Raw genomic sequence first — 25,415 nt, forward strand, 5'->3', positions numbered from 1 at the left:
TATTTAATCATTCATTTTCTTTTCGGCTTAGTCCCTTTATTTATCCGGGGTCGCCAAAGCGGAATGAACCGGCAACTTATCCAGCACGTTTTTACGTAGGGGATACCCTTTCCAGCCGTAAACCATCTCTGGGAAACATTCACACACACTCAATCACACACACACTCATACACTACGGACAATTTAGCCTACCCAATTCACCTGTACTGCATGTCTTTGGACTGGGGGGGAAACCGGAGCACTCGGAGGAAACCCACGCGAACGCAGGGAGAACATGCAAACTCCACACTGAAACGCCAACTGACCCAGCCGAAGCTCGACCCAGCGACTTTCTTGCTGTGAGGCGATAGCACTACCTACTGCGCCACGGCGTTGCCTTTTTGTGGATATTACAAAGCATTTTCAGGATTAGAGTAATATAACATTGGAAAGAGCAGCATTAACTTGCAACAGAATTTTATGTAACAATGTAAGAGTCTTTCCTGTCACTTTCCATTTAATCTTCCTCGCTGATCCCAAACTTCTGAACTGTACTTTATGTCATTACTTCATCACATGCTGCCTGGCGTGGCATATTATATAATCGCAAATGTTCCAGCGGATAAAAATGTAGCAGCTTTTATATTAAGGTTGTTGTTTTTCTGTGTTATTTCATACATTCGTTCATTTTCCTTCAGCTTAGTCCCTTATTAATCTGGGGTCACCACGGCGGAATGAACCGCCAACTATTCTGGCATGTTTTATGCAGCGAATGCACTTCCAGCCACAACCCAGCACTGGGAAACACCCATACACACTCACATTCACACACACACACACACACACTCATAAACTACAGCCAATTTAGTTTATTCAATTCCCAATAGCGCATGTGTTTGGACTGTGGGGGGAAACCGGAGCACACGGAGGAAACCCACACCAACACGGGGAGAACATGCAAACTGGGTAGACTAAATTGTCCGTAGTCTATTAATGTGAATGAGAGTGTATTGGTGTTTCCCAGAGATGGGTTGTATTTGGAAGGGCATCCGCTGCGTAAAACATATGCTGGATAAGTAGGCGGTTCATTCCGCTGTGGCCACCCCAGATTAATAAAGGGACTAAGCCAAAAATGAATGAATTTAAATGAGAGAATTGTAAGGGGTGAACTCGTATATGTTAATCACTGTATCCGTATCATAGCAACTGCACTGCAAATAACGCTCACAGCTTAGCAATTTTAAAACAGCATTAGCATTTCTGCAGTGCAAAAATGCTTCGGTGGACACACGCCATAATAGTCTACCACTAAATCGTTTTAGTCCAGGCAGTGTATTTTTAGTTCTCCTGTCATGGTGAAATGGAAATCTCCATGTGTTCGTGCACTCACCGATGTGCTCTCCGCAGGTGTCGCAGTATTCGGCGTACAGAGACTCGTAGCAGCGGCAGCAGTACGGTCGACTCTCTCTCATGATGTAGCGCTGGCCACCCAGAGCTGCCTCACACTCGAAACAGCAGAAATGCTTCATGTGCCAGTGCCTGCCCTCCGCCTCAGTACACTCGTCCGCAAAGATGATCTGATCAACAACATCACACGTTAAATTATGTAGCCTTCTACTGTTTGCTGTTTGAACATACTTAGAAAATGAGGCAGTCATTTTTAGTAAAGTAAATAGGATGGTGTGGAATCTTTGGCAGTGATTTGCTCAGAATTTCACTGCTACAGCAATTCACCCAAAAATGGCTTTTGCTGCTTGTTCAAACTACTTATTTAAAATGAGCGGACACAACACAATTCTAATTCTAATTGTTTTTATGTTGAATCCACTTGAGTTTGTAAAAACTAATAAGTTAACTCAATGGATTTGTATTGGGACAACATAAAGAAAATTGTATGAAACCTAACATTTTTTACAGTGTTTACACTTCTGGTCAAATTTTTTGTTGTTGGAAAAAAGTAAACAAATGATCAAACAAAAAAGCCACTTTATTAGGTACATCCTACAAGTACTGGGCTGGACTCCCATTTGCCTTCAGAACTGCCTTAATCCTTGATGGCATAGATTCACTATTGGAATCACTATTGGAAATATTCCTCAGAGATTTTGCTCCATATTGACATGAGAGCATCACACAGTTGCTGCAAATTTGTCGGCTGCACAACCATGATGCGAAGCTCCCATCCCACCACATCCCAAAGGTGCTCTATTGGATTGAGATCTGGTGACTGTGGAGGCCATTTGAATACAGTAAACTCATTGTCATGTTCAAGAAACCAGTCTGAGATGATTCACGCTTTATGACATGGAGTGTTATCCTGCTGGAAGTCGCCATCAGAAGATGAAGCCGGTGTGGTCTGCTTCTGTAGTCCATCTGCCTCGAGATTGGACGTGTTGTGTGTTCAGAGATGCTCTTCTGCATACTTTCGGTTGTAACGAGTGGTTATTTGAGCTACTGTTGCTTTTCTATCAGCTGGAACCAGTCTGGCCATTCTCCTCTGACCATTAACAAGGCATTTGCGCCCACAGAACTGCCCCTCACTGGATATTTTCTCTTTTTCGGACCAATCCCAGTAGATCAGCAGTTTCTGAAATACTCCTACCAGCTTGTCTGCCACCAAAAACCATGTCAACCAAACAACAACCAAAGTCACTTAAACCACCTTTCTTCCCCATTCTGATGCTCGGTTTGAACTGAAATAGATCCTCATGACCATGTCTACAAGCCTAAATGCGTAGAGTTGCTGCCATGTAATTGGCTGATTAGAAATTTGCATTAATGTGTAGTTGGACAGGTGTACCTAATAAAGTGGCAATATATGCACAGCTCTTCCTAACAAGTTTTGAACATTTTAATTATTCCAAAGTTTAGCCAAACAGACCAGTGGGCATTTACTTCTGTGTCTAAAATCCACACCTATTCTAACAGTATGTTCAGATGCAAAGGGATGAAACAGAACAGAAAATAGCCCTATGCTTCTAAATTACAATGTTTTTTTAATGTGGCAATCTTCGTGAAAATATAAATGGTGAAGAGTAAAACATAATAAAAAAGTAGGCAGTTCAAACAGTCTGGGCTCATTTGAGAAACTTGCCTCAGTATATATTATTGCGAAACATAACATGCGCTGATGTTATGCAGTTAGCAGTTTTTATTTTAGCGAGTTTTTTTAAAAGCATGACGGTGAAACAAAAATGCGGTTATGAACATATTAAAACATGTGCTTGTTTGTTGTAAAAATTCATAATAATGACAAAAAAATACTAATTTGTGGATCTGCAATACTGCCGTTGTGGCTGGTGCATTCTGGGAAATGTTCTTACCCCTTGGATTCGAGTGTGGTCCTGAAAAATGTTAGTTCAAAGGGCTATTAGCCCTACGCTTTCAAGCTAAAGAGGGTACACCCCTACCCATTGACGTGAACTCGCAAAACGAGGGGTAGGGCTAAGGGGAAGGGCTAAGGGGTAGAATTGGGATTGGGCCTTAGTGTATATTTTGTTGAAGCTTCCAGTTCCGGCCTGTTGTACAGATCACCCTGGGAACAACTGACTTAAACCATTCCTTAAACCCAACCAATAGTGTTTACATAGAGAAAAGCACCCTGTGATATAGTTTTGTATAGATTTTATATAACTTTTTTTCTCTTTTGTTGAACAATGCTTCAGTAGACTCGAACCTTAGCACTCACAGGTACAACACAGTACAAAGTAAACTACCGAGTAAACTGAGATATGATAAAAGGCAAATGTATCCCATTACAAATCCTAGACTCTGTTATTTTATGGTATCTATTTGGTGTTGTGCAAAGAACTGCATGAGACTAATCCTTTATTCGTCAATATTATGTCCCTGTAAAAGTCATTAGTGTGAAAAGGAAGCAAAAGCTGCTGCCCCCTAGTGTTCACTTTACATAGAAACCACAGTCGAATGTATGTTTTGGTACTTTTTTGCAGGTTTCAAAAATATAGGCTGAAGCACTCTTTTCCAATGAGCCTGTGTTGAGTTCATGTCACTTTAATGAATTCTAACATCAGACCAGCGGTGCATGTGACACCAAACATTAAACTGGGGGAAATTAATGAGCTGCATTGAAGCGTTTACCTCGTCGCAGGCCTGGCAGCGGGGTTTGATGTGCTCTGCGTGGTGCCGTCCGCAGTAGATGTGTCCGTCCTGGTAGAAGTAAATGAGGTCGACCAGCAGCTCATTACAGGAGGCGCACTGGAAACACTGCGGATGCCAGCAAGAGCCGTGACCCGCTCGTGACGCAAACACGGCGATGTCTCCGCCACAGATCTGCCTGCCACACTGAAAGCAAAAGGGGGAACAAAATGTGAGGGAAACGATTACTCATGATTACAAGCTGGATATATACAGGGATAGTTCACCCAAAGATGAACATTCTGTCATCCTTTACTCACTCTTTACGTCTTTCAAATCTTTATGAGAGAAAAGAAGACGTTTTGAAAAATGTTGGAAACCTGCAACTATCGACTTCTTCAATAGTATGTTTCCTCTACTATGGAAGTCAACGATTACAGGTTTTCAGCTTTCTTCAAAATATCTTCATTTGTGTTCAACAGAATAAAGAAACTCTTGAGGGAGAGTAAAAAGTGCATTTTCATTTTTGGGTAAACTCTCTCTTTAAAGGTTTACGAAACCCTCAAGTATTATTATTATTTTTTTTAGATTTTAAGAAATTTGTGTGTGTTGAGCATCAGTTAAGACAATGTTAGCATCTGTTAGCTTTAATCGTGGGGAAAACTGGATAATTTTGAGCTTTTGTCAGCTAATTTCAGCTTCCGGGTTTAAAATAATTTTTGGGGTGGGATCCAAATCGGCGTCATAGCGCAAAACTGCAAGTGCAAAGATGACGCATCGATTTCTCATTATTATTCATAGCAAAGTTTTCTTATCCTATGAGAAGACCCGGCTTCTTAATTATTCATGACTGCACATGCTTTCCGAAGGCAAGACAGACCTGCCAGTGCCAAGCTGTGAGATCCTACGTTGATGGGAGAGACCGCGTTCACGAACCCACGGCACACAGTATTTAGCTGTTCATGAAGGCTCGTATGTGTTTGTTTCTATGATCCACGGGGTTTGTTGCTTGTTTTTCCCTGTGAACCTATCAGGGTCAGCAAAGCGGTTTCTGTGCAGCAAGCATTTTTGTCGGGAGAGCAGTACGAGAATTGGAGAATGGTGGACGTTGTCTTTTATCAGGAGTTTGTTCACATTTAGACACATCGCCGTGCTGCTGTGTTTGTCTAAATTCTCTAGATTACCAGCAGGGCTAATGGTTAAAATAGACAGGGCAAGAGACCTGCTGCACTGAGTCTGCATTCAGACCCGGGGATTGAGGGAGAAGTCCTCATTTATAGTGTTTATATGAACACGCTTATCTTTATAATGATATAAATTGTGGTTATCTGTATATGAAATAACAAATAACAAATGTAGCAGGGCATAAAATTACTGTTTGTTTATTTGCATGTAAACTTTGTAAACTATAAAATCTGGGGTCTCCTCATGGTCATTTTGTGAGCTAACTGACAACAGTTCGGTCCCCTCCTTCTCCCCTGCTGCTGGCCACGCCCACTCCTGCCCGTTGCTCGCGGAGCTCCACGCCCCTTATGATGCATCTATTGAAAAAAATCTGAGGTAGACCTGAACCGAAAGTGGGGGGTGTTCCCTTTAATGAAAGCCCTGAGCGAATCCTGCATGAGTACTGTGACGTCGTATGCTTATTATCTTATGAACAGCATTGGCTATATTCATGGCGCCACGTACTAAGTATTCGATAGTGAAACGTCAAATCTTCACCAGGTGTCTATGCACATATAGTAACATCTTGTTCTCCAGCAGACATATTATATTCAATATATAAATTACAGTCAGAACCGTTTGTTAATAATCAAGCATTGCACAAAACAACATACAAACACAACAACATGATAAAAAGTCATTAGATCACAACTTGATCAATGATGAATATTCTAAAATTCCCCTAGAAGACACGTTTTTAGTCACTGCAACCCTCTTTTTTGGATGCAATTAACCATAATAAACCTTTTCCCAGCACATATTCTATCATTTATGATCCATTTTAACCATTTCAAAAAATAATTATAGAATTTTCATTAATTCGTTTTCCTTTGGCTCAGTCTCTACTGTATTTGTTTTATGTTCTACTGTAATACCCTTTACTTCAGAGGTCGCCATAGTGGAATAAACCGCCAACTATTCCAGCACACGTTCTACACATCGTATGTTCTTCTAGCCACAACCCAGTACTGGGAAACACCCACACACATACTCATACACTAATGCCAATTTAGTTTATTCAATTCACCTATAGAGCATGTCTTTGGACTGTGGGGGAAACTGCAGCAGAAAGACGCAGCGAGTAGCACAATCGCCTCACAGCAAGAAGGTCGCAGGTTCAAGCTATTTCTGTGTGGAGTATGCATGCTCTTCTCGTCTAGAAAAATATCTAGTCAAATGTTATTTACTGTCATCATGGCAAAGATAAAATAAATCAGTTATTAGAAATGAGTAATTAAAACTATTGTGCTTAGAACTGTGTTGGAGAAATCCACTCTCCGTTATACAGAAATTGGGGGAAAAAAAGTGGGCAAATAATTCAGGGGGCTAATAATTCTGACTTCAACTGTGTATAGATATATAGTCATATATAATATAGTCATGCATATATTTAAACACAAAAATACGCACAAATATATTTAGTAAATATGAACTTATTTTGGAAGCGAGCAACTAATAATAATAATAATAATAATAATAATAGAATTTTCTTGGTGTGACAGATGGCTGAATATGTAACATCTATCATGTATGTGTAGTGTGAAGTGTGTTCTTTGTATTTGGCTGTTTAACAATAAAAATAGTTGAATAAAATAATAAGAAAAAGAAGAATTACTTCAGTAAGTTGACAATTTCAAAAACAAAATGGATGAGTATAAAGAAATATGGAAGCCGTTTAATTACTACATTAACAACAATAATATTCGTAGTTTATTACAAGAGGTGTAACCAACATATTGTTTTTATCTATATTTTTTATTTTTTTGTGTGTGTTTCGTTTTGTTTTGTTGGATAATGTAACTTTCATGTGTAAAGTACAGTTATGTATACTTGGTTTTTGGGTGCCTAGCAATATTTGTTTTGCATTTAAATTGTCTCTTGTAAGAGAATTCTGTGTATTTATTTAGGGAAGAAAAGAGTGACGTTCTTTTGATGGGGTGGGAAATAATTACAACGAAATGTCTTTGTGTTTTTCTGTTACCTGTCTTGCATAATCAAAAAGAATAAACACATTGCTCAAAAAAAAAAAGTTGATAATTTCAATATAAGTTGATTAAAATAATTATATAAATACATACATAAATAAATAAAAATAAATAAATAAAAATAAATAAATAAAAATAGAAAAAAAATTGTACGTTAAAAACGCCTTTTGCTGCCTGTTCAAACAACATATTTAAAATGAGTTGAAAAAACAACAATTCATGAGTTTTTGGGACAACCTAAATGTTTTATGTTGAATCCAATTAAATTTGTAAAAACGATGACATTAACTTATCAATTTAATTGATTCATTTGTTTTGGGACAACATGAAGGAATTGTGTGGAACACCCTGCATTTTTCACAGTGTATGATTTCTAAGATGTAGGGTTTGCAGTGATTTTACCACAAGTGAAGAGGTAAATCTTCTTCACCACACGTCTACCACCCTTTAGTTAACATCTTAACATCTTGTTCTCCAGCAGAGCCACACCTTCATCATAAACAGCTATAATGAAGTCCAAATGAGAAACATGGCATGTAGAAATATGAAAAAGACTGCGTTCTAACTTTGCTACGTCTCTGTACGTTTAAGCATTCACATAAATCAACTCGACGAGACACAAACCGCCAGTCACACCCTGCTGGCAGCCACTCGTCAGCTGCAGTGCATTATGGGTGTTGAAATATGGCAGCGGTTTATGGAAAGTATGCGCTTTTATCTAGTACATATGATATCTGGAGTTTGAATTGAGCTTCCTGAAGCCAGACGAGTGCCTCTTCAGCTCAAGTAGTTTTCCGAACACTCCATACTTGCTATTGAGCCGAGTATACTGTGATAAGTGCATCAGGATATCTGCAGGTTTCTGAGAGTTATATTTAAGACTTTTTTTAATATCACACAGAATGAATTCTGAATTCTATATGTGGAAGTTGCGCCTGTTTTTGAGATTGTTTTAGAACGTCCGATTCAGTCGCCTTTGGGAGAAATGACTAGGAATAATAAACGGCAGAAAACGGTCAAACTACTTGCTCTACAAACAAATGTTTGCATGACTATACAGACCAAGTAGAATAATATAATAAGGAAATATCAGTTTGCAACATCGAGCAGCGTAACGAGCAATTTTTAAAAATGAATGGAAGTGAATCAAACCGGAAGTCTCGAGCCAAAAAGATTCAAATGGCTGCGCCCGCTCGTCTGCGGAGAATAAGGTGAATAGGTGAATTGACTACAGTTAAATTGGTTGAAGTGAATGTTTGTGAATGTAAGATTATATGGGTGTTTCCCAGTATTGAGATAAAATATATTCCAGAATCAGAGGTCCCGTTAGACTTTGTCATTAGCCGCATTTCCACTATCGGACCAGTGCGAGCCTGGGCTTTTATCGGGCTGGGCCAATCACCCGGGAGGTTGAGCAGTGAGGCCGAAATCATGTCGCGTTTCCACTGTCAGGCTAATAGCTCGCAGCGCATCACACAAACCCCGCCCCCAGAACATTCCCCGAATCAAACGTCACACAACCCGCCCACCTCAGCGGGAATCAGGCAGTTAAAGCACACCATCACAAAACCATTCAAATAAAGACAACCGAAACAAACAAATGACACGTTACTGTACAGCAGGGGTGTCAAACTCAATTCCTGGAGGGCCGAAGCCATGCACAGTTTGTTCCAACCCTGCTCCAACACACTCACCTGTAGGTTTCAAACAAGCCTGAAGGACTCAATTAGTTTGATCAGGTGTGTTTAATTAGGGTTGGAACTAAACTGTGCAGAGCTGCGGCCCTTTTGGAACTGAGTTTGACACCTGTGCTGTACAGCATTACATTATATGTCTATACGCATGGGCCTGTGTGTTTCCATTCATTATATACGGTTACTCACCGACCGACTGTTGGCATCGAGTGCTCTCGCCACTAACGGAGGGACCCAGCGCAGCGAGCGCACCCATACATAATATAACACAACAGATATTCTTCGTTAATAACTCGGTATAAAATGTATTTCATAACATCCTTGTTTTGATAGACTTTGTTTAAGTGTTTCAGAACATAAGAAGCAAGTAGCCTAATAAAATATAGCAATATTTGTTGCGCTCAGCAGCTATTCACTAATAAAGCTCTACATTTAACGTTTCATTTATGAATTTTACCACGTCATATAAAAATATAAACACTTGTTTGAGGATATAGGACACATTTTGTGTTCGGACTTTTCCCCAATGCGTTTAAAGCGGCGCTGCGCATGACTGAGTGACAGAAAAAAAGGTAGGCTAGATTCTGCTTTCACTCACCCCAAAAATGCTCTGTTTGCACGGTTTGATTAATATCATCGTATCCAAATACTTTTTAAATAATATTTTAAACCTCCTCCGGTGTTTATTGTTTTTAGAAAATATCTAAAAATATCTATTTTTTTTTCAGAGAGGCCTTTGTAAAATGAAAGTTTAATATGGCTTAAAACGGTTTAATTTTTTACACTAACTATTAGACTAATTTGATAATATTTATATGATTTATGCACAATATAGTTTGTAAACTTATATATTTCTGCCTTTCAGTAGATTTGTTATTTGAGAGACTGGCTTTGTTTACCAAATAAGTGGATCTAATTGGATTTGCGTCGTAAACATTAAATAAAAGTCAAAAAGGTATTATTTTTTATTTCATATATTAAGGTTTTAGTTATGATACTCCCAAAATCATTCCGGATAAATCCGCAGATTTTAAACAAAATTCTGTGCAGAAATAGCAAAAAATGTCTGCAGATTCTTTCTGGCCCTACTAATGAGTCAAGTGTGCTATTGAGCTCAGTATACTGTGATTTCCTGGTTAAGCATGCAGTCAGTTGAAAAGCAGCTGTTTGGACTGATTTGAGGACAGTCTGGTATTCTCGTGTCTCTGTTCCTCACCTGTTGACAGATTGCTCCAGTCATAGTGACCGGGAAGAGCCGGACGATGCCGCGGCCCAGATTCTCCCTCTTCCTCTGCTGGCTGAACAACCGCAGCTCTTTCTTCTCTTCTTCATCCAGAGAGTTGCAGTACTGAGGCTTTGGAAACACATTTACAAAAGCTGTAAGGATCAATGCAAACATGACAATGTTTTTTAAGCTCACTGATACAGCAGGGAAATTTCACGTCATGTTTTTATCCTGGGAATAAAATTTCTAAAGAGTTGTTGACAAGGAATTGAACCAGATTTTGGTAAAAACCCAAACAAGACATACAGAAAAAGTAAAATAAAACAAAAACAATGGAATGACACAAGAAGAAAGTCCTGAACTTCTCAAGCAGCTGATATTAATGCACTCTGATGAAGGGCGGAGGGTTGCTAAAGAACTACTGAGAGAATTCAGCTGCTGTCTGGGCTTTCACTGCCTTTCTACACCTTCCTTTCTTCATATGTTCAATACTTTTTCCCTGCGTCATTCATTTTAATACACACAACTTGATTTATAAGATTAGATTATTTTCTTTGCATATATTAATTTCTTTGGTTGTTACCAACATTTGGTAAAAGCTTTCAAGGCACCTGAAAAATGGTTCAATACTTATTTTCCCCGCTGTATGTTGTGATCAAATATAGATGGCAAAACTTGCTGAAAGCTAGATAAACAGATTAAATTATATTAGGCAGCACGATGGGTAGCACTGTCGCCAGCAAGAAGGTTGCTGGTTTGAGCCCTGGCTGGGTCAGTTGGCATTTTTTTGTGGAGTTTGCATGTTCTCCCTGTGTTGGTGTGGGTTTCCTTCGGTTTCACCTACAGTCCAACGACATGTGCTACAGGTTAATAAAATAAGCTAAACTGGCCGTAGTGTATGTGTGTGAATGCAAGGGTGTATGGGTGTTTCCCAGTGTTGAGTTGCGGCTGGAAGGGCATCCGCTGCGTAAAACATATGCTGGATAAGTTGGCGGTTCATTCCGCTGTGGCGACCCCAGATTAATAAAGGGATTAAGCTGAAAAGAAAATGAATGACTAATTTAAATTCAATTGAAAATATTTATTGAACAAATAAAAATTGTCTATTAAGGCTCGTTTAAGAGTATTTACTTAGTAGAAAAAAAATGTAGATTTAATTTTCAATTTAGATTTTATTTTTTAATTTTGAGCATTATTTTAGCTAAATAAGACAATAAAAAAAAATCAGTAATTATTGTGGATGTTGATGTGTTAGCTTTAGGTATAATGTACTTTTTAATGCATTGTTAATTTATAGGAATGCTGTAAGTTTACATGTATTTTGATGTTTGTATATTAAGTATTGATTAATCATGTTGTTTTTAGGGTGACTGTTCTAACATCAGTCTAAAAACTGTAGATGAAAAATGGCCTTTTAACCATCTCTGGCACATTGTACATTTTTTGTATTATTAATGTGTAAATATAAAGGCAAATAAAGTAACAACTGTAATATTAACTGTAAAATATTTTAATAAAATACACACTTGCCAAATTATTGCAAGTGTTTGCAATAAAGTGGGCGAGGCAGTGGCGCAGTAGGTAGTGCTGTCGCCTCACAGCAAGAAGGTCACTGGGTCGCTGGTTCGAACCTCGGCTCAGTTGGTGTTTCTGTGTGGAGTTTGCATGTTCTCCCTGCCTTCGCGTGGGTTTCCTCCTGATGCTCCGGTTTCCCCCACAGTCCAAACACATGCGGTACAGGTGAATTGGGTAGGCTAAATTGTCCATAGTGTGTGTGAGTGTGGATGTTTCCCAGAGATGGGTTGCGGGTGGAAGGGCATCCGCTGCGTAAAAACTTGCTGGATAGGTTGGCGGTTCATTCCGCTGTGGCGACCCCGTATTAATAAAGGGACTAAGCTGACAAGAAAATGAATGAATGAATGAACTATAAAGTGTTTAACAGAGCAAGGAAATTTTCACAGCATGTCTGATAATATTTTTTCTTCTGGAGAAAGTCTTATTTGTTTTATTTCGGTTAGAATAAAAGCAGTTTTTAATTTTTTATTAACATTTTATTAAAACAAGGCTATTATTATTATTTTTATGATAACCATTTGATAACCATTTGTTTTCGATTGTCTACAGAACAAACTATTGTTATACAATAACTTGCCTACTTACCCTAACTTGCCTAATTAACCTGGTTAAGCCTTTAAATGTCACTTTAAGCTGTATAGAAGTGTCTTGAAAAATATCTAGTCAAATATTATTTACTGTCATCCTGGCAAAGATAAAAGAAACCAGTTATTAGAAATGAGTTATTAAAACTATTATGTTTAAAAATGAGATAAATCTGTAATCCGCTAAGAAATAAAGCAGATAATAACTACACTAAAAATATGCTGTGCATTGTTTCTTAAAAAGAACGTGATGTTTGTAGGGTTCATGCTTTTATCTAATTCTCAATGAAGATGTCTTTGAGTTTGTGGTTCTCATGAAGAGCATGAGTGTAAGGACGTAAGGGGTTTCACCTCACTGTCATGGGCCGGCAGCTGGTGCAAAAGCTGCTTGATACGATATCGCTCTCCTGGACTGTTGACGTAGGGAACCTTGTCCTCAGGAATACAGCTGTAGTACTGATAAACCTGGACATACAAGAGCGCAGAGGGTTACACAAGATAAACACATCATCCCGATTTGAAATGAAGGTTTTCATTATTAAAATCCAACACTCATAGCCCTTTGTAAAAAAGAGTTTGCCCCCTAAACATTATGGGCCCTATCATACACCCGGCGCAGTGTGGCGCAAGACGCGGCGCAGTAGTCTTTTGGTAGTTTCAGCTTGGCGCAAGAGTCGTTATGAGGCGTTGCGCTAGGCTGTTTAAATAGCAAATGCATTAGCGCTCATTTGTGCGCCCATAGGCGTTTTGGTCAAAAAAGGCGTTCTGAGGTGGACCGCTGGCGCGTCGCTATTTTGAGAAACTATAATAGATTTTTCATTAGACCAAAACTAACCCGGTCTAAACTCCGGCGCAGAGTTGCGCCTCGCTTACACACTGCTTAATACGCACAAGAGAGCAATAGAGAAATATCTTTACATATGAACAAATGTAAATATTAAGGATATATATAGGATATAATAAGAATAGATATAGGATATAAATATAAAGGATTAAAATATTACAAAACATATTATTTTCTAGCCTACATAAATATGAAAAATCACTGCTTTTATGTCTTCTTCATCTCGGGAGGCTTTTTCAGTTCATTCATAACAATTTGCTTTTGTATAATGTTATTATTATTAGCAGTATTATTTATTATATCCATATTTATATTTGTTTTATTAAAAACAAGCTTAGATTTGCCCACCTGTCAGGTTTTAGACCATATGGGGCACAGCATGTGTTTTAGGATATAACTCAGGTTTTTGAGCACATTTTGTTATTATTGTTCATTTTTTCGTTTGCTGGAAATTATAACTGAATTTAGAAATAGTTTTGAAACGAATCTTTGCGCTTAACAAACAAAAGTATTTATTTATAGACTAATTGATGTCTGTGCGTATAGGTTTCCCTATCCAAGAGCGAAAGTGATCCATTTTCTCTCATTCTCACGCAGTAGATGCTCTGTTTAACAGTTTTGTGTTAAAAAACTGTCAATTGTGAACTGTTTGCTAGTGAAATGCTCATTTTTTCCACTTAGACTTACTTTGCGTCCTGTAAATAGCGAATGCGCTCTTGGCGCGACGCAACTGGCTCTTAAAGGGAATGGGAGATGAGACTCTGATTGGTTTATTCTCAAAACACACCAATAACTCATTAAGAGAATAAACTCAACCCTTTTAGACCATGCGCTACGGCGCAAAGCAGGTTTTCCCGTTCCTTAAATGAGAAAAAACACCCTAAAAGCGTTTGCGCCCTGCGTTTGGACCGTCAAAATAGAGCCCTATAACTGTTAGGGCCACATGTAGCAGCAAAAACTGCAATCAAGTGCTTTTAACAACTTGCAATAAGTCTGTTACAGCGCTGTGATGGAACTTTGGCCCACTCATCTTGGCAGAATTGTTGTATTTTAGTCACAGGATCTTAATTCCATTCAGGTCAGGACTTTGGCTAGGCCACTTCAAATTCTTAATTTTGTGTTTCTTCAGCCGTTCAGAAGTGGACTTGTTGGTGTGTTTTGGATTATCAGCACAAATTGGGGAAATATATATATATATATATATATATATATATATATATATATATATATATATATATATATATATATATATATATATATATATATATATGATATATGACTTATATCATTATATGTCAGCGTATCTACAGACTGTTGTTGGTCACCTGCTCAGGCTTGATCCCGGGCGGCACCCAGGCGTACTCTTCAGAGGCGCAGCCCGAGTCGTCGTCTGATATGGAGTGCCTCTGGAAGTCGGACACCAGCTTCATCATCATTCTCTCCAGCTGGCCGGGCACCGAGCGCACCACATGCTCCTCACGCACACACTTACAGTGCACACAGATCTTCCTGAGGAAACACACAGGCACAGGAGCGATGAGAGAAAACTACAGACACAAACTCACTCTTTCTACACAACTTTTTCGCATTTATGATCTGGAAAACAACGAAATGTATGAATAAATATACAAGTTTCGTAAAAGAGACATTTGAAGTTTCCAGACAAGGTAAATCATGCATTTGTGGTTAAAAAAGGAAAGCGATTTTATATTCATGATGCAAAGGATAGATGGTAATGCCCATAATACAATTGTGCAAAGTCAGCATTTCCTTAAACGGAAAGTCCACCCTAAATAAAACATTGTGTCACCATCATATTGCGAAAAACTGAGGTTGTTTTAATTTGACTTTACAAAGAGCATATTTTATAAATATATACATATATTATAAATGTGCTTGATGATTGTATTTTCAAATTTTGTTATTTTATTATTTTGCATAACTAAATTAAGTACTGCATTATTTACAAACAAGTTTTTTTAAGAATAGTTGGTGGTTTTTAAAAATCATTCAGAATGAGTTAGTAAATGATTAATAAACTATTCAAATGAACATCTATAATTCTTATTATTCGGGCATATATTAATAGTGAATTTGTATGTTAATAAATGCTTTATTGACTCCACTTCATCCAGTTTTGCGACCTAAAGTAAGGACTTTTTATGATTTACAAATCCCTTATAAATGACAATTAAACGCTCAGTTTTATTCTAAACAGGAAAAAAGAAATTAAACGACTTTATTAATTTCTATTTATTTGAAGACACACAAACTAAATGAAAAACAAATCTTTGCAACTATCTAAAATAAAATTACTGTGCAGTTCAAACATTGCTAAATGACACTGAAATGTTGTATCATATTATATTGTTGAATTATTATATTGTTGTTGTTGTTTTATCCAGTTTTATGTTCAATTTTATGACACTCCTGTTATTCAGCAATGGTTAAACTTTACAGCTATTTTATTTTTTAAATAAGATTTCCTAGATTTAATGTCCATTTAATACTGAGCCTTTAACTGTAATTTATAAGAGATTTATAAAGCATAAATGGTCTTCGCTTTAGGTCACAAAACTGCATAAAACTGAGTTAAAAAAGCATTGAATAGTAACTGTCATTATATGCCAGAATGAGATATATAAATGTTGATTTCAATAGTTCATTAATCATTTACTAACTCAGGCTGAATGATCTAAAAATAAAAGATAAAAAAATACTCCGAAACACAAAAGGTTTGTAAATAATGCGTAACTGAATTTAGTAAGGGTGTCACGATCCTCCAAATCCTCGATTCGATTACATTTTCGATTCTAAAGGCACGATTCGATTTTCGATTATGAATAATTAATTATTGAACAATTAATTATTCGTAGCCTACCGTTTAAACTACCTGACCTGCATGGTCTTTGTTTTACCCATAAACAAATCATACAGTAAATGAATAAAGGCAAGATACAAATATAATTACCACCTGTCAATCACTTTTTCTGCGGGACTCGTGAATAGGCAGTGATCTGTGTCGTTATAATGGCGTCGGTAAAAAAAGACGCACAACCAACAGGAACCAGCCAACAGTATCTGAAGTGTTCGCTAAAATGACTAAGTACAAGTGAGTGAAAGATTGAAGCAGTCCTCTGACTGCCTGGACCTGCTGTCTCGAGCGCATGGCTGTGTGTGCGTCTGTGTCTTTGTGATCATGTGATGTGCATTTTCAGAGGTAGAGAGGAAGGAGGGCTGCTCAGAAATGCTACACGCCACTGTGGATGTCAAATCGTTGTCGTTCTAAAATGCCATTTAAACAAAGACAGTGTAAACAGGGCCTGAGTGTGTACTTTTCGCGAGCAGATTTGCAACAGGGGCAGGCGGAGGATCACGATGCCGGTGTTGTCTATCAGACGAACCGTACGTAATACCTACATAGCAGAGCTTGCAAAACTGTGTTTTTTTTTTTTGTCGACAACACGAACGTTGCCAACATAACTCACTGGAAATCCAAAATGCTTACACACCGGCGACTTCATTGAAAGAGGAGAGGGTTTAAGTTCTGTCGACGGGTCTCCTGCTTCTGCAGTTTAACAAGCACTTCAACAAGCCTGTTTTTTTCCCGCTTGGCAAGCCAAGCTGACGTGACATGGGGGCGTGGCAGCATCGACGATTCTATTTTTTGATTCGATAATCGAAATTGAGCATAAATTTCGACCGATTTCAATTAAAAATCTAAATCGTGACACCCCTAGAACTTAGTAATGAAAATTTATTCAGTCACAAAGAATTAAGGTACAATTATTAAGCACATTTTAAATGTGTTTTAAAGTCAAGAATAGAGCATTTGTATCTGCAGTTATAAACTACTTACTAACATCTATTAATTTAGAGTTAATGCTTAATGCTTAATATGGTAATGCTTAATAAAAGATTCATAGTGTGTGGTAATGATAAAGTGTTAATGTTATGTGTTATAACAAGTACTGAACTGTCGGAATAGTCAATACTGAAACGGATGGCTTTTTATTTGCATGCAGTTGTTTTTAAATGTAAGTATTAACTACAATTTTTGTATGTTTAGTAGGTTGTGCGTAAAATATGGTGATACTAATAGTTTAAAAAATATATATTTGATTTTTGGAAATCACCAAGCAACAACCCCCTCTTTGTCTCGCAATTGGGATAAATAGCTTGACACCATTATCGACTCAAAATTTTAACAGACTTTCTTCAAAATGTCTTGTTTTTTTGTTTAACAGAATGAAGAAACTCAAACAGGATTTGAACAAGTGAAGGGAGAGTAAATGATGACAGAATGTTCAGTTTTGGGTGAACTATCCCTTTAAATACACTTTAAATGCATCTCTGTAAATGCATCTACATTCTGTATTTTAAAATATAGAAAATTCTCAGGCAATGACACACACACACACACGGTTAACACAGGGTGCTCTAAAGATGTGTAATGTCTGAGCAATGTCTCCTAAAAACCACCATAACAAGAATAGCTTTGTACACTAGGAGATTAAAAAGATTACAAGATTTATAGGTCACTGCAAGAGCACTTCACAAATAATTTGAGGCCATGAATGTGTTGCCGAGAATGTTGTCACAAAATCTAAAATAGGAATCTACTAGTCTGCATTTACAAAGCACATGGCTTGATATTTCATTATATATCATATTTTTGTCCCAAACCACTTTGCTAATCACTGCATTTTTTTCTGTCTATCAAATCTGAGCTTTATTTTCTATTGGGTTCAAGTCAGGTGATTGGCTGGGCCATTCTACAGCTTAATTTTCTTTTTCTAAAAGCATTTGAGAGTTTCCTTGGCTGTGTTTTGGATCATTGTCTTGCTGAAATGTCCTCCCTGGTTTCATCTTCATCCTTCTGCTAATGTAGATGTTGGAGTGAAGCAGCTGATAATAATTTACACTGATGAAGGGCAGATGATTGCTGAAGAACAACTGAGAGATGTCAGATGCTGTCTGGGCTTTCACTGCCTTTCTACACCTCCTTTTCTTCATGTGTTCAATACTTTTTCACTGCGATATTTCATTCTATTACACATAACTTAACTTGTAAACTTATTAGTTTTGTTTTCTTTGCATATATTGTTTTCAATGGTTGTTACCAACATTCGGTTCAAATTTCAACTCAGCAGCACCTTTAGAAATATTGTTTCTGAGAAAAAAAAGTGACGTGTTCAATGCTTATTTCCGCCACTGTACATGGTCATTGGTCATCTTAAATGACAGGAAAAACAATACGTTTATACTAGGACTGCAATGGTATTTGTATTTTGTATCGTCATGGTTCGGTTCATGCACTGCCACAATGAACACAGTCAGTCCAGCAAGGTTATAATAGTTTTGGATTTTTGATTAGTTTTGGTTTTTATTTCATTTTGACTTTTTGTTTTCAAATTCAGTTCGTTTTAATTAGTTTTAGATGGAGATTTACTAGTTTTTATTAGTTTCAATATTTCGAAATTATTTAGTTTTCGTTTAGTTTTTTATTAGTTTCAGTATTAGTTTTAGTTTTTTTTTCTAAATCAGCATATTGAATCAAGATTCAAAATAAGTCGAATAAATTAAAAAAACTCAGCCATACATTTTTTGAAACCTGTATTTAAAGGATACATGAACACTATCATCTACCACTAATATCTACCCATCCTCTAATTCAAATACAACCCCAAGATACAGTAGCAGCCTTAAGTACAATGCAAGGCTGCTTCGGAGGTTAAATACACAGTAGTAATGGGAAGTTCAGATATTTAACGCTGATGTTTGGACTCAACATGCCAAAATTATGTAGTCAGCAATAATAATTTCAGTCAGTTAAAACAGCACTATGATCTGAAAAATGTCTTACAGTAAAGTTTTGCAACCCAACTGAAGCATGATTCCCTTATTTAAATTCTATTACTATTCTCTGTTATGAAATAAACGTTTTTCACTAGATCCTGTCATTTAAGCCCTCGGTTTACCAGTGCTGCTGTTGTTCAAGTTTAATTCAGTCACAGCAGCCTGTCATGTACTGTTTGTGTTTGGTTCACTGTATTACACATGCACAGTGCTATCGGTTCATCGCTTCTCAAATATAATCTGTGTAACGTTACTGTTCTAATAACTGAATAAGAATAAATATTGGATTATTTCGAGTCAGAGGTGGGTATTAGGCTTGTTATAAAGTAAGTCAGATAAGTGCTTACTGAAGACGCGAATCGTTTCAAATGATGCAACCGGTTCACTTAGAAGATTCGTTTGCGATTGCGATACAGAAATAAAACCCATTATTGGGCACAAATTTGTTAAAGTAATAGTTATAAATCCCTGTAATTCTGTTACCGTGCTGCTGTCATGTCCACTCATTGTTTTTGTCGCAGGAGCAACAACGAGGATGACTGGAAGAGAACCGGCTCGATCTGGCCAATGGCAGCAGGACTTCAGACTCAGGTGCCGTAACATTACGAGTCAAACATCTGCAGCACGCAGTAAATAAATTTACTTCTAAAAAGCTTACAGTAATATTATGTATTAAATACATTTACAAATACGAAAATAAAGGAGGTTTTTGTTATAATTTTATTTAATTTCAATTAGTTTTGTATGTACACCACACACTTTCATTTTGTTCTATTTTTTTTTTAAACTCGTTTTTATTTTTATTTCAGTTAACGACAATTATTATAAATTGTAGTTTTCATTTTCTCGTTAGTTTTCGTTAACTATAATAACCTTGCAGTCCAGATGAGCAATCACTGGAGTAAGAGAGAAAAGACAAGAAAGAGCACATCTTTGCTTCTGAAAACGCAAGATGCAGTGTTTAGAAATGGTCCCGCCATGTTGCTGTTTCATAATAACTAGCTACAGTACACAGAAGTGTGCAACCCTTGTCCCACATTGTCCCCCTTGGTCCACTGCTCTGGAAGTCACAGTAACGAACGCCACTGCGTGTAAAAGCTGAAACTGTTTTATCTTGACACACTATCTAAAAACGCGGTACACTGAAAAAAATGTCTGTAAAATTGTTGCAAACAAATTATTTGTGTTGAATTTAAGCAAACTAATTTAATTTAGTAATGTTCAACTTAATTTGTTTGTTTAAATCCAGCCCAAACAAATTGTTTACAACCACTTCACTTAAAATGTTTTAGTAAATTCAAGGAATCATCTTTAAATACTTTGTTTAGTGTACTCATGTGCAACACTGTACAAAGTAAACTTCTGAGCAGGGCAGAAAAGTATTTGATTACAAATTATAACCATTGTTAAGTTGTTTTGTGGTATTTATTTGGTATTTTGCAAAAGATAAAAATAAAAATAAAAATACTGCATGAAAATAACCCTTTATTCGTCAACAATCTGTCCCTGAAAATATCATTAGTGTGAAAAGAAACAAAAGTTGCTGGTGTCATACTGTTTGTTTTACCTAGAAACTGCAGTCAAACATATGTTAAAGTGTGTTATGTATTTCCAATGAGCCTGTGTTGCGAAAATTTGACGGTACAACAAAAAATAAATGTAACATAATTTGTCGCGCAATCAGTTTCGATATGCCCTGTTAAATGATTCAAATAACACAAAAATCAATCAGAGAGATCAGTTCAATGACAAAATTTTTCTTCTTGTCATTACGACAGAATCCTGAGGTGTTTGGTCATTCAAATGTAATTCAACATCAACTTTGTGATTTAGAAGGAATCCAGTTGTTGGACTCTGACTTTGGTCAAACCCTGTCACCAACATTCCTGAACCTAAAACCAGTGTTCATGATAACTATCATTACTCCTCAAAATATATATTATTATTAATAATAACTAGAATAACGTCAGGCAGGTGATTCATGACTGAAAACACACGCTTGTATAAAAGGTGTTGCATCTACTTCTGTCGACGTTTCAAAATTGACCCTCCTTACATTCTGTACATTCAATTTTCCAAAAATCAAAGATTCCAATTTTCTTCTAAATCATCCAAACCAAAATGTTAACTTGTTCTGTCTGTGCTTTTTTTTTTAAATCACCAACTATCCGTTTTACTCAGAACAACAAAAGATAAGACGGTTGTAGGTGACGTGATCAACGCTTTTTAATTTAAAATATATGACGCAGCGCTGTACTTCTCATCCTGTGTCTGGTGTTCAAATTCCTCTGGGCCACTACGCAAAACCTTAAATCATCGTCATAGAGACCTCACAGAATGTGGACAGGGTAGCATTACCAACAACAACAACAACAACAAAAGGGATGCTAACTACAATAGAATTGAATGAAGGTGAAATTGTTGCACGGTATATAGCACAACTGTCTTGCAGGCACCAAACATTCGAGTCCCAATACGCAGACCTTTCACGATCCCATCCATCTCTCTCCCAACTTCATTTCCTGTCAATAAAAATTCCTGATAATAAATCTTAAAAAAATAATGTATGATAACTAATAAATTAAATAATTCATTGATAAAAAGAACTAAGCATGTTAAGATGAAAAATAATTATTAGAAAAGTCACAAACTAATAAAATCATAAAACTATTATGAATAAATTAATTCTAATAAAATACTAGAAATCTTATAACATTCAGGTGAACAAATAATCTAAAATCATAATAAAATAAAACTGATTGATCAAACAAATTCAAAGTTAAAATCAATGAAAAAAAAACGGACAAAAACATTCATTCATTAATTTATTTTGCTTCAGCTTAGTCCCTTTATTTATCAGGGGTCGCCACAGCGGAATGAACCGTCAACTATTGCATATGTTTTACTCAGAGCATGCCCTTCCAGTGTCAACCCGGTACTGGGAAACACCCATACACACTCACGTCCACATAAGCACTCATACACTACGGCCAATGTAGCGCATGTATTTGGAATGTGGTGGAACCCGGAGGAAACCCACACAAACACAGGGGAACATGCAAACTCCACACAGAAATGCCAACTGGCTTGGGACTCAAAGATCTTCTTACTGTGAGGCGACACACACATTTGTAACCATCTTTGTGGGGACTACCTAAAGACATGATGATTTTTACTGTACTTTTTTTAATCAGGCGAAGAACCATATGGTGAACGTTGATTTCAATATAATTTAAAGGCGTTTAAAAAAGTCTTGTAATAACCTCCAGTAGTACAGGGGTTTTCCAATTTGTATTTCAATGAGCACCCTAGAGTGGCATAAATATTATTGTAAATTTTATGAAGCTTCAAGTTGTGTAGTCATTTCAAAGTAAGTTCAACCAACCCTCACAGGAAGCATTTAGCTTTTTTACACTTTAAAAAAATTTCATTCTGTGTGATTTATGAGCCGTGTTCATCATGGGGACCAAAAAAAATGTCGCCAAAAGGTCAAAATGTACTGGCATTTCTTTACTTGTGGGGAAATTTGGTAAGGAATATAAGGTAAAACACATATACATGGACACAAATGATCAGATAATGAGTAACAACAAGGCACTGAGTGCAAACATAAACCCACAAGCATTGGCTTGACACCTCACCCTGACGGAATTACCCTGGCATTGTCACACTAATTTGGGCATCTATTAAGGACATCATGATCTAATGTTTCTGATGAAGACAAGCACAGCAGGTTAATCCGTGACAACTACAGGAACAATGGCTGGAGTCACGGCAGCATGAGCTGAGCTTACTTCAAATGACTATACAACTTCAAGCATTTAAACATATACTTTTGCTTCATGAAATAAAATGCATTTACAATTTATATTTTTACCCCTTTCTAGGGGACTCAATGAAATACAAAATTTGAAAAAAAAAAAGCATAACTTATTAAAAATTCTGCTGCGACATTTGAAAGGTCGGGTTAGAGTTTTGCGTCAACAACATGAAAGCATGGATGCATCCTGCCTTGTATTAACGGTTAAGGCTGGTGGTGGTGATGGTGTAAAGGGATATTTTCTTGACATACTTTGGGCTCATTATTACCAACTGAGCATCGCGTCAACGCCACAGCCAACCTGAGTATTGTTGCTGAACATGTCCATCCCTTTATGACCACAGTGTACTCATCTTCTACTTTCAGCAGGATAACCAAGCGCGAATCATCTCAGACTCATTCCTTAAACATGACAATGAGTTCACTGTACTCAAATGGCCTCCACAGTCACCAGAACTCAATCCAACAGAGCACCTTTGGGATGTGGTGGAACGGGAGATTAACATCATGGATGTGCAGCCGACAAATCTGCAGCAACTGCGTGATGCTATCATGTCAATATGGAGCAAAATCTCTGAGGAATATTTCCAGTACCTTGTTGAATCTATGCTACGAGAGGTTAAAGGCAGCTCTGAAGGCAAACAGGGGTCCAATCCTGTACTGGCAAGGTGTACCTAATAAAGTGGCCGGTGAGTGTATATTGAATTCAATGCTAGTGAAGTTACCAAATGGTTCTTCTCCTGATAAAAAAAAAAATTACATGTAGTAACTGCTTTATAAAGTTAAAAGGGTAATTCATCTAAAACTTACATGAGTTTTTTTATTCTGTTGAACACATAAGATACTTTTTTATTTATTTATTATTTTGGGGGGTTGTTCACCTTTATTATGACAGGACAGTAGAGAATTCTGACAGGAAAGCATTGGGAGCAGAGAGAGGGCAAGGATCGGCAGAGGACCTCGAGCCGGGAATCGAACTCGGGTCGCAGTGGGCACGTTGGTGCTATATGTCAGCGTGCAGTACCACTAGGCTACTAACGCCAACACACAGAAGATACTTTGAAGAATGCTGAAAATCTGTAACTATTGACTTCCGTAGTATTTGTGTTTTTCCAACTATGTAAGTCAATGGTTACCAATTCTCAGCATTCTTCAAAATTTCTCCTTTTAGTTTTTAACAGAATAAAGAAACTCACAAAGGTTTGGAACCACTTGAGAGCGAGTAAATGAGAAAATCAGCATTTTTTTGGTGAACTATCCTCAATAAAAGCATTAGAGCACTACCTCCTTAAATCGGAAAACAACAAACATCACGCGATAAAAGAGAATAAATATATACCTACTGGATACGAGTTAGCCGCAAAACATCCAGGTGCGACACACTTTTGGCTAATCCTCTGTCCTGACTTTGACCCACAACACACTGAAAACAAACATCCCGCTGCGTCTGATCTCCGCTGTCGGAACGGTCGATCGCTGATGAAAACACACCTCAGCTCAGTTTCATCTGAAGCTGAAAATCAGGTCAAAGCCTGGTCTTTACATCCACATGGAGGTGAAGTGGGAATTGTGTGTGTGTGGACTGAATGGGGGTTTAATCCTTCTCAGTACAGTTATGGGATAAACACTGCTGTTCTCTTAAAGTCGGACATTAATGGACAGTAATAACCATAGTGTCTGACAGAGAAACAGATAGCGGATGAGTGGATGCTAAAATACATCACTTTATTAGCATGTCTGTGTGCTTGATTTTATATCCTAGTGGGGACTTAAACCTGAACACACACAGGCTCATGGGGACTTGAGTCAAAGAGGGGACCAAAATCGAGGTCACATCCTTGAACATCCTTATAAATCACACAGAACTAAAAATTATTCATTGGATTTACTCATTTTTTCAGTTAACCAGTAGGAAACTATTTATTTGTCCTGAATGCAAACAAACAGATTAGTAATTAGTAATATATTTAACTTAATAGTTTAAATTCATCCCATATAAATTGTTTGCAACTAGTTAGCTTAAATAAACTCAGTAAATGCAATGAATCGTTTTATTTAGTGTACTGTTTGCATCATTATGGCTATGAGAGTCCTCACTGGGATATAGAAACAAGTCTGTGTGTGTGTGTGTGTGTGTGTGTGTGTGTGTGTTTCAGTATTGCGTAACACCTCAGACGGGTTTTTGGTGGCTGGATAGAAACTCACAAGCACAGATGGAAAACAAAAGCTGCTTTTCACTGATTTCACTCTTTTCCTTCATCGCTCTGTTCTACCAATCCCTCCCTCCCTGGATAAGCTGATGCTCCACGTCCTCAGGACAACTTGCATGTATATTAGAATATATGTAAACAAGGCTTTTATGTTCCAAAATTATGATCCAAAATTCAGGAAAAACAAAAAAGCATGATGCTAGCATGTTCTAGCATGGTTAACACATTGCTAGCATTAAAAAAAGCATGCTAAGTTGGTAACTATTTTAATTTTAACACTACGCTAGTGCTTTATAACATGTTGCTAGCATGTTTCTA

At 37.2% G+C, this 25,415-nt stretch overlaps 1 protein-coding gene across 3 annotated transcripts in view; it reads right to left on the reverse strand.

The window, feature by feature from the left end:
* The window catches only part of prickle3 (prickle homolog 3), an 81,345-nt gene that overhangs the window by 13,864 nt on the left and 42,066 nt on the right, over positions 1-25,415 (reverse strand). For 2 of the 3 annotated variants that reach the window (XM_693557.10, XM_005167328.6), the window contains 5 exons: positions 14,534-14,717; positions 12,716-12,829; positions 10,197-10,334; positions 4,081-4,284; positions 1,370-1,556 (listed from right to left, as the gene is read on the reverse strand). In XM_693557.10, coding sequence (XP_698649.4) covers positions 1,370-1,556; positions 4,081-4,284; positions 10,197-10,334; positions 12,716-12,829; positions 14,534-14,717 — 827 coding nt within the window. Of the gene's footprint in view, positions 1-1,369; positions 1,557-4,080; positions 4,285-10,196; positions 10,335-12,715; positions 12,830-14,533; positions 14,718-24,230; positions 24,567-25,415 lie in introns of those variants that run through there. The other variant, XM_021478499.3, reaches the window with a different exon arrangement.

The sequence above is a fragment of the Danio rerio genome, chromosome 8, assembly GCF_049306965.1.
Source record: "Danio rerio strain Tuebingen ecotype United States chromosome 8, GRCz12tu, whole genome shotgun sequence".
NCBI classification, from domain to species: domain Eukaryota; kingdom Metazoa; phylum Chordata; class Actinopteri; order Cypriniformes; family Danionidae; genus Danio; species Danio rerio.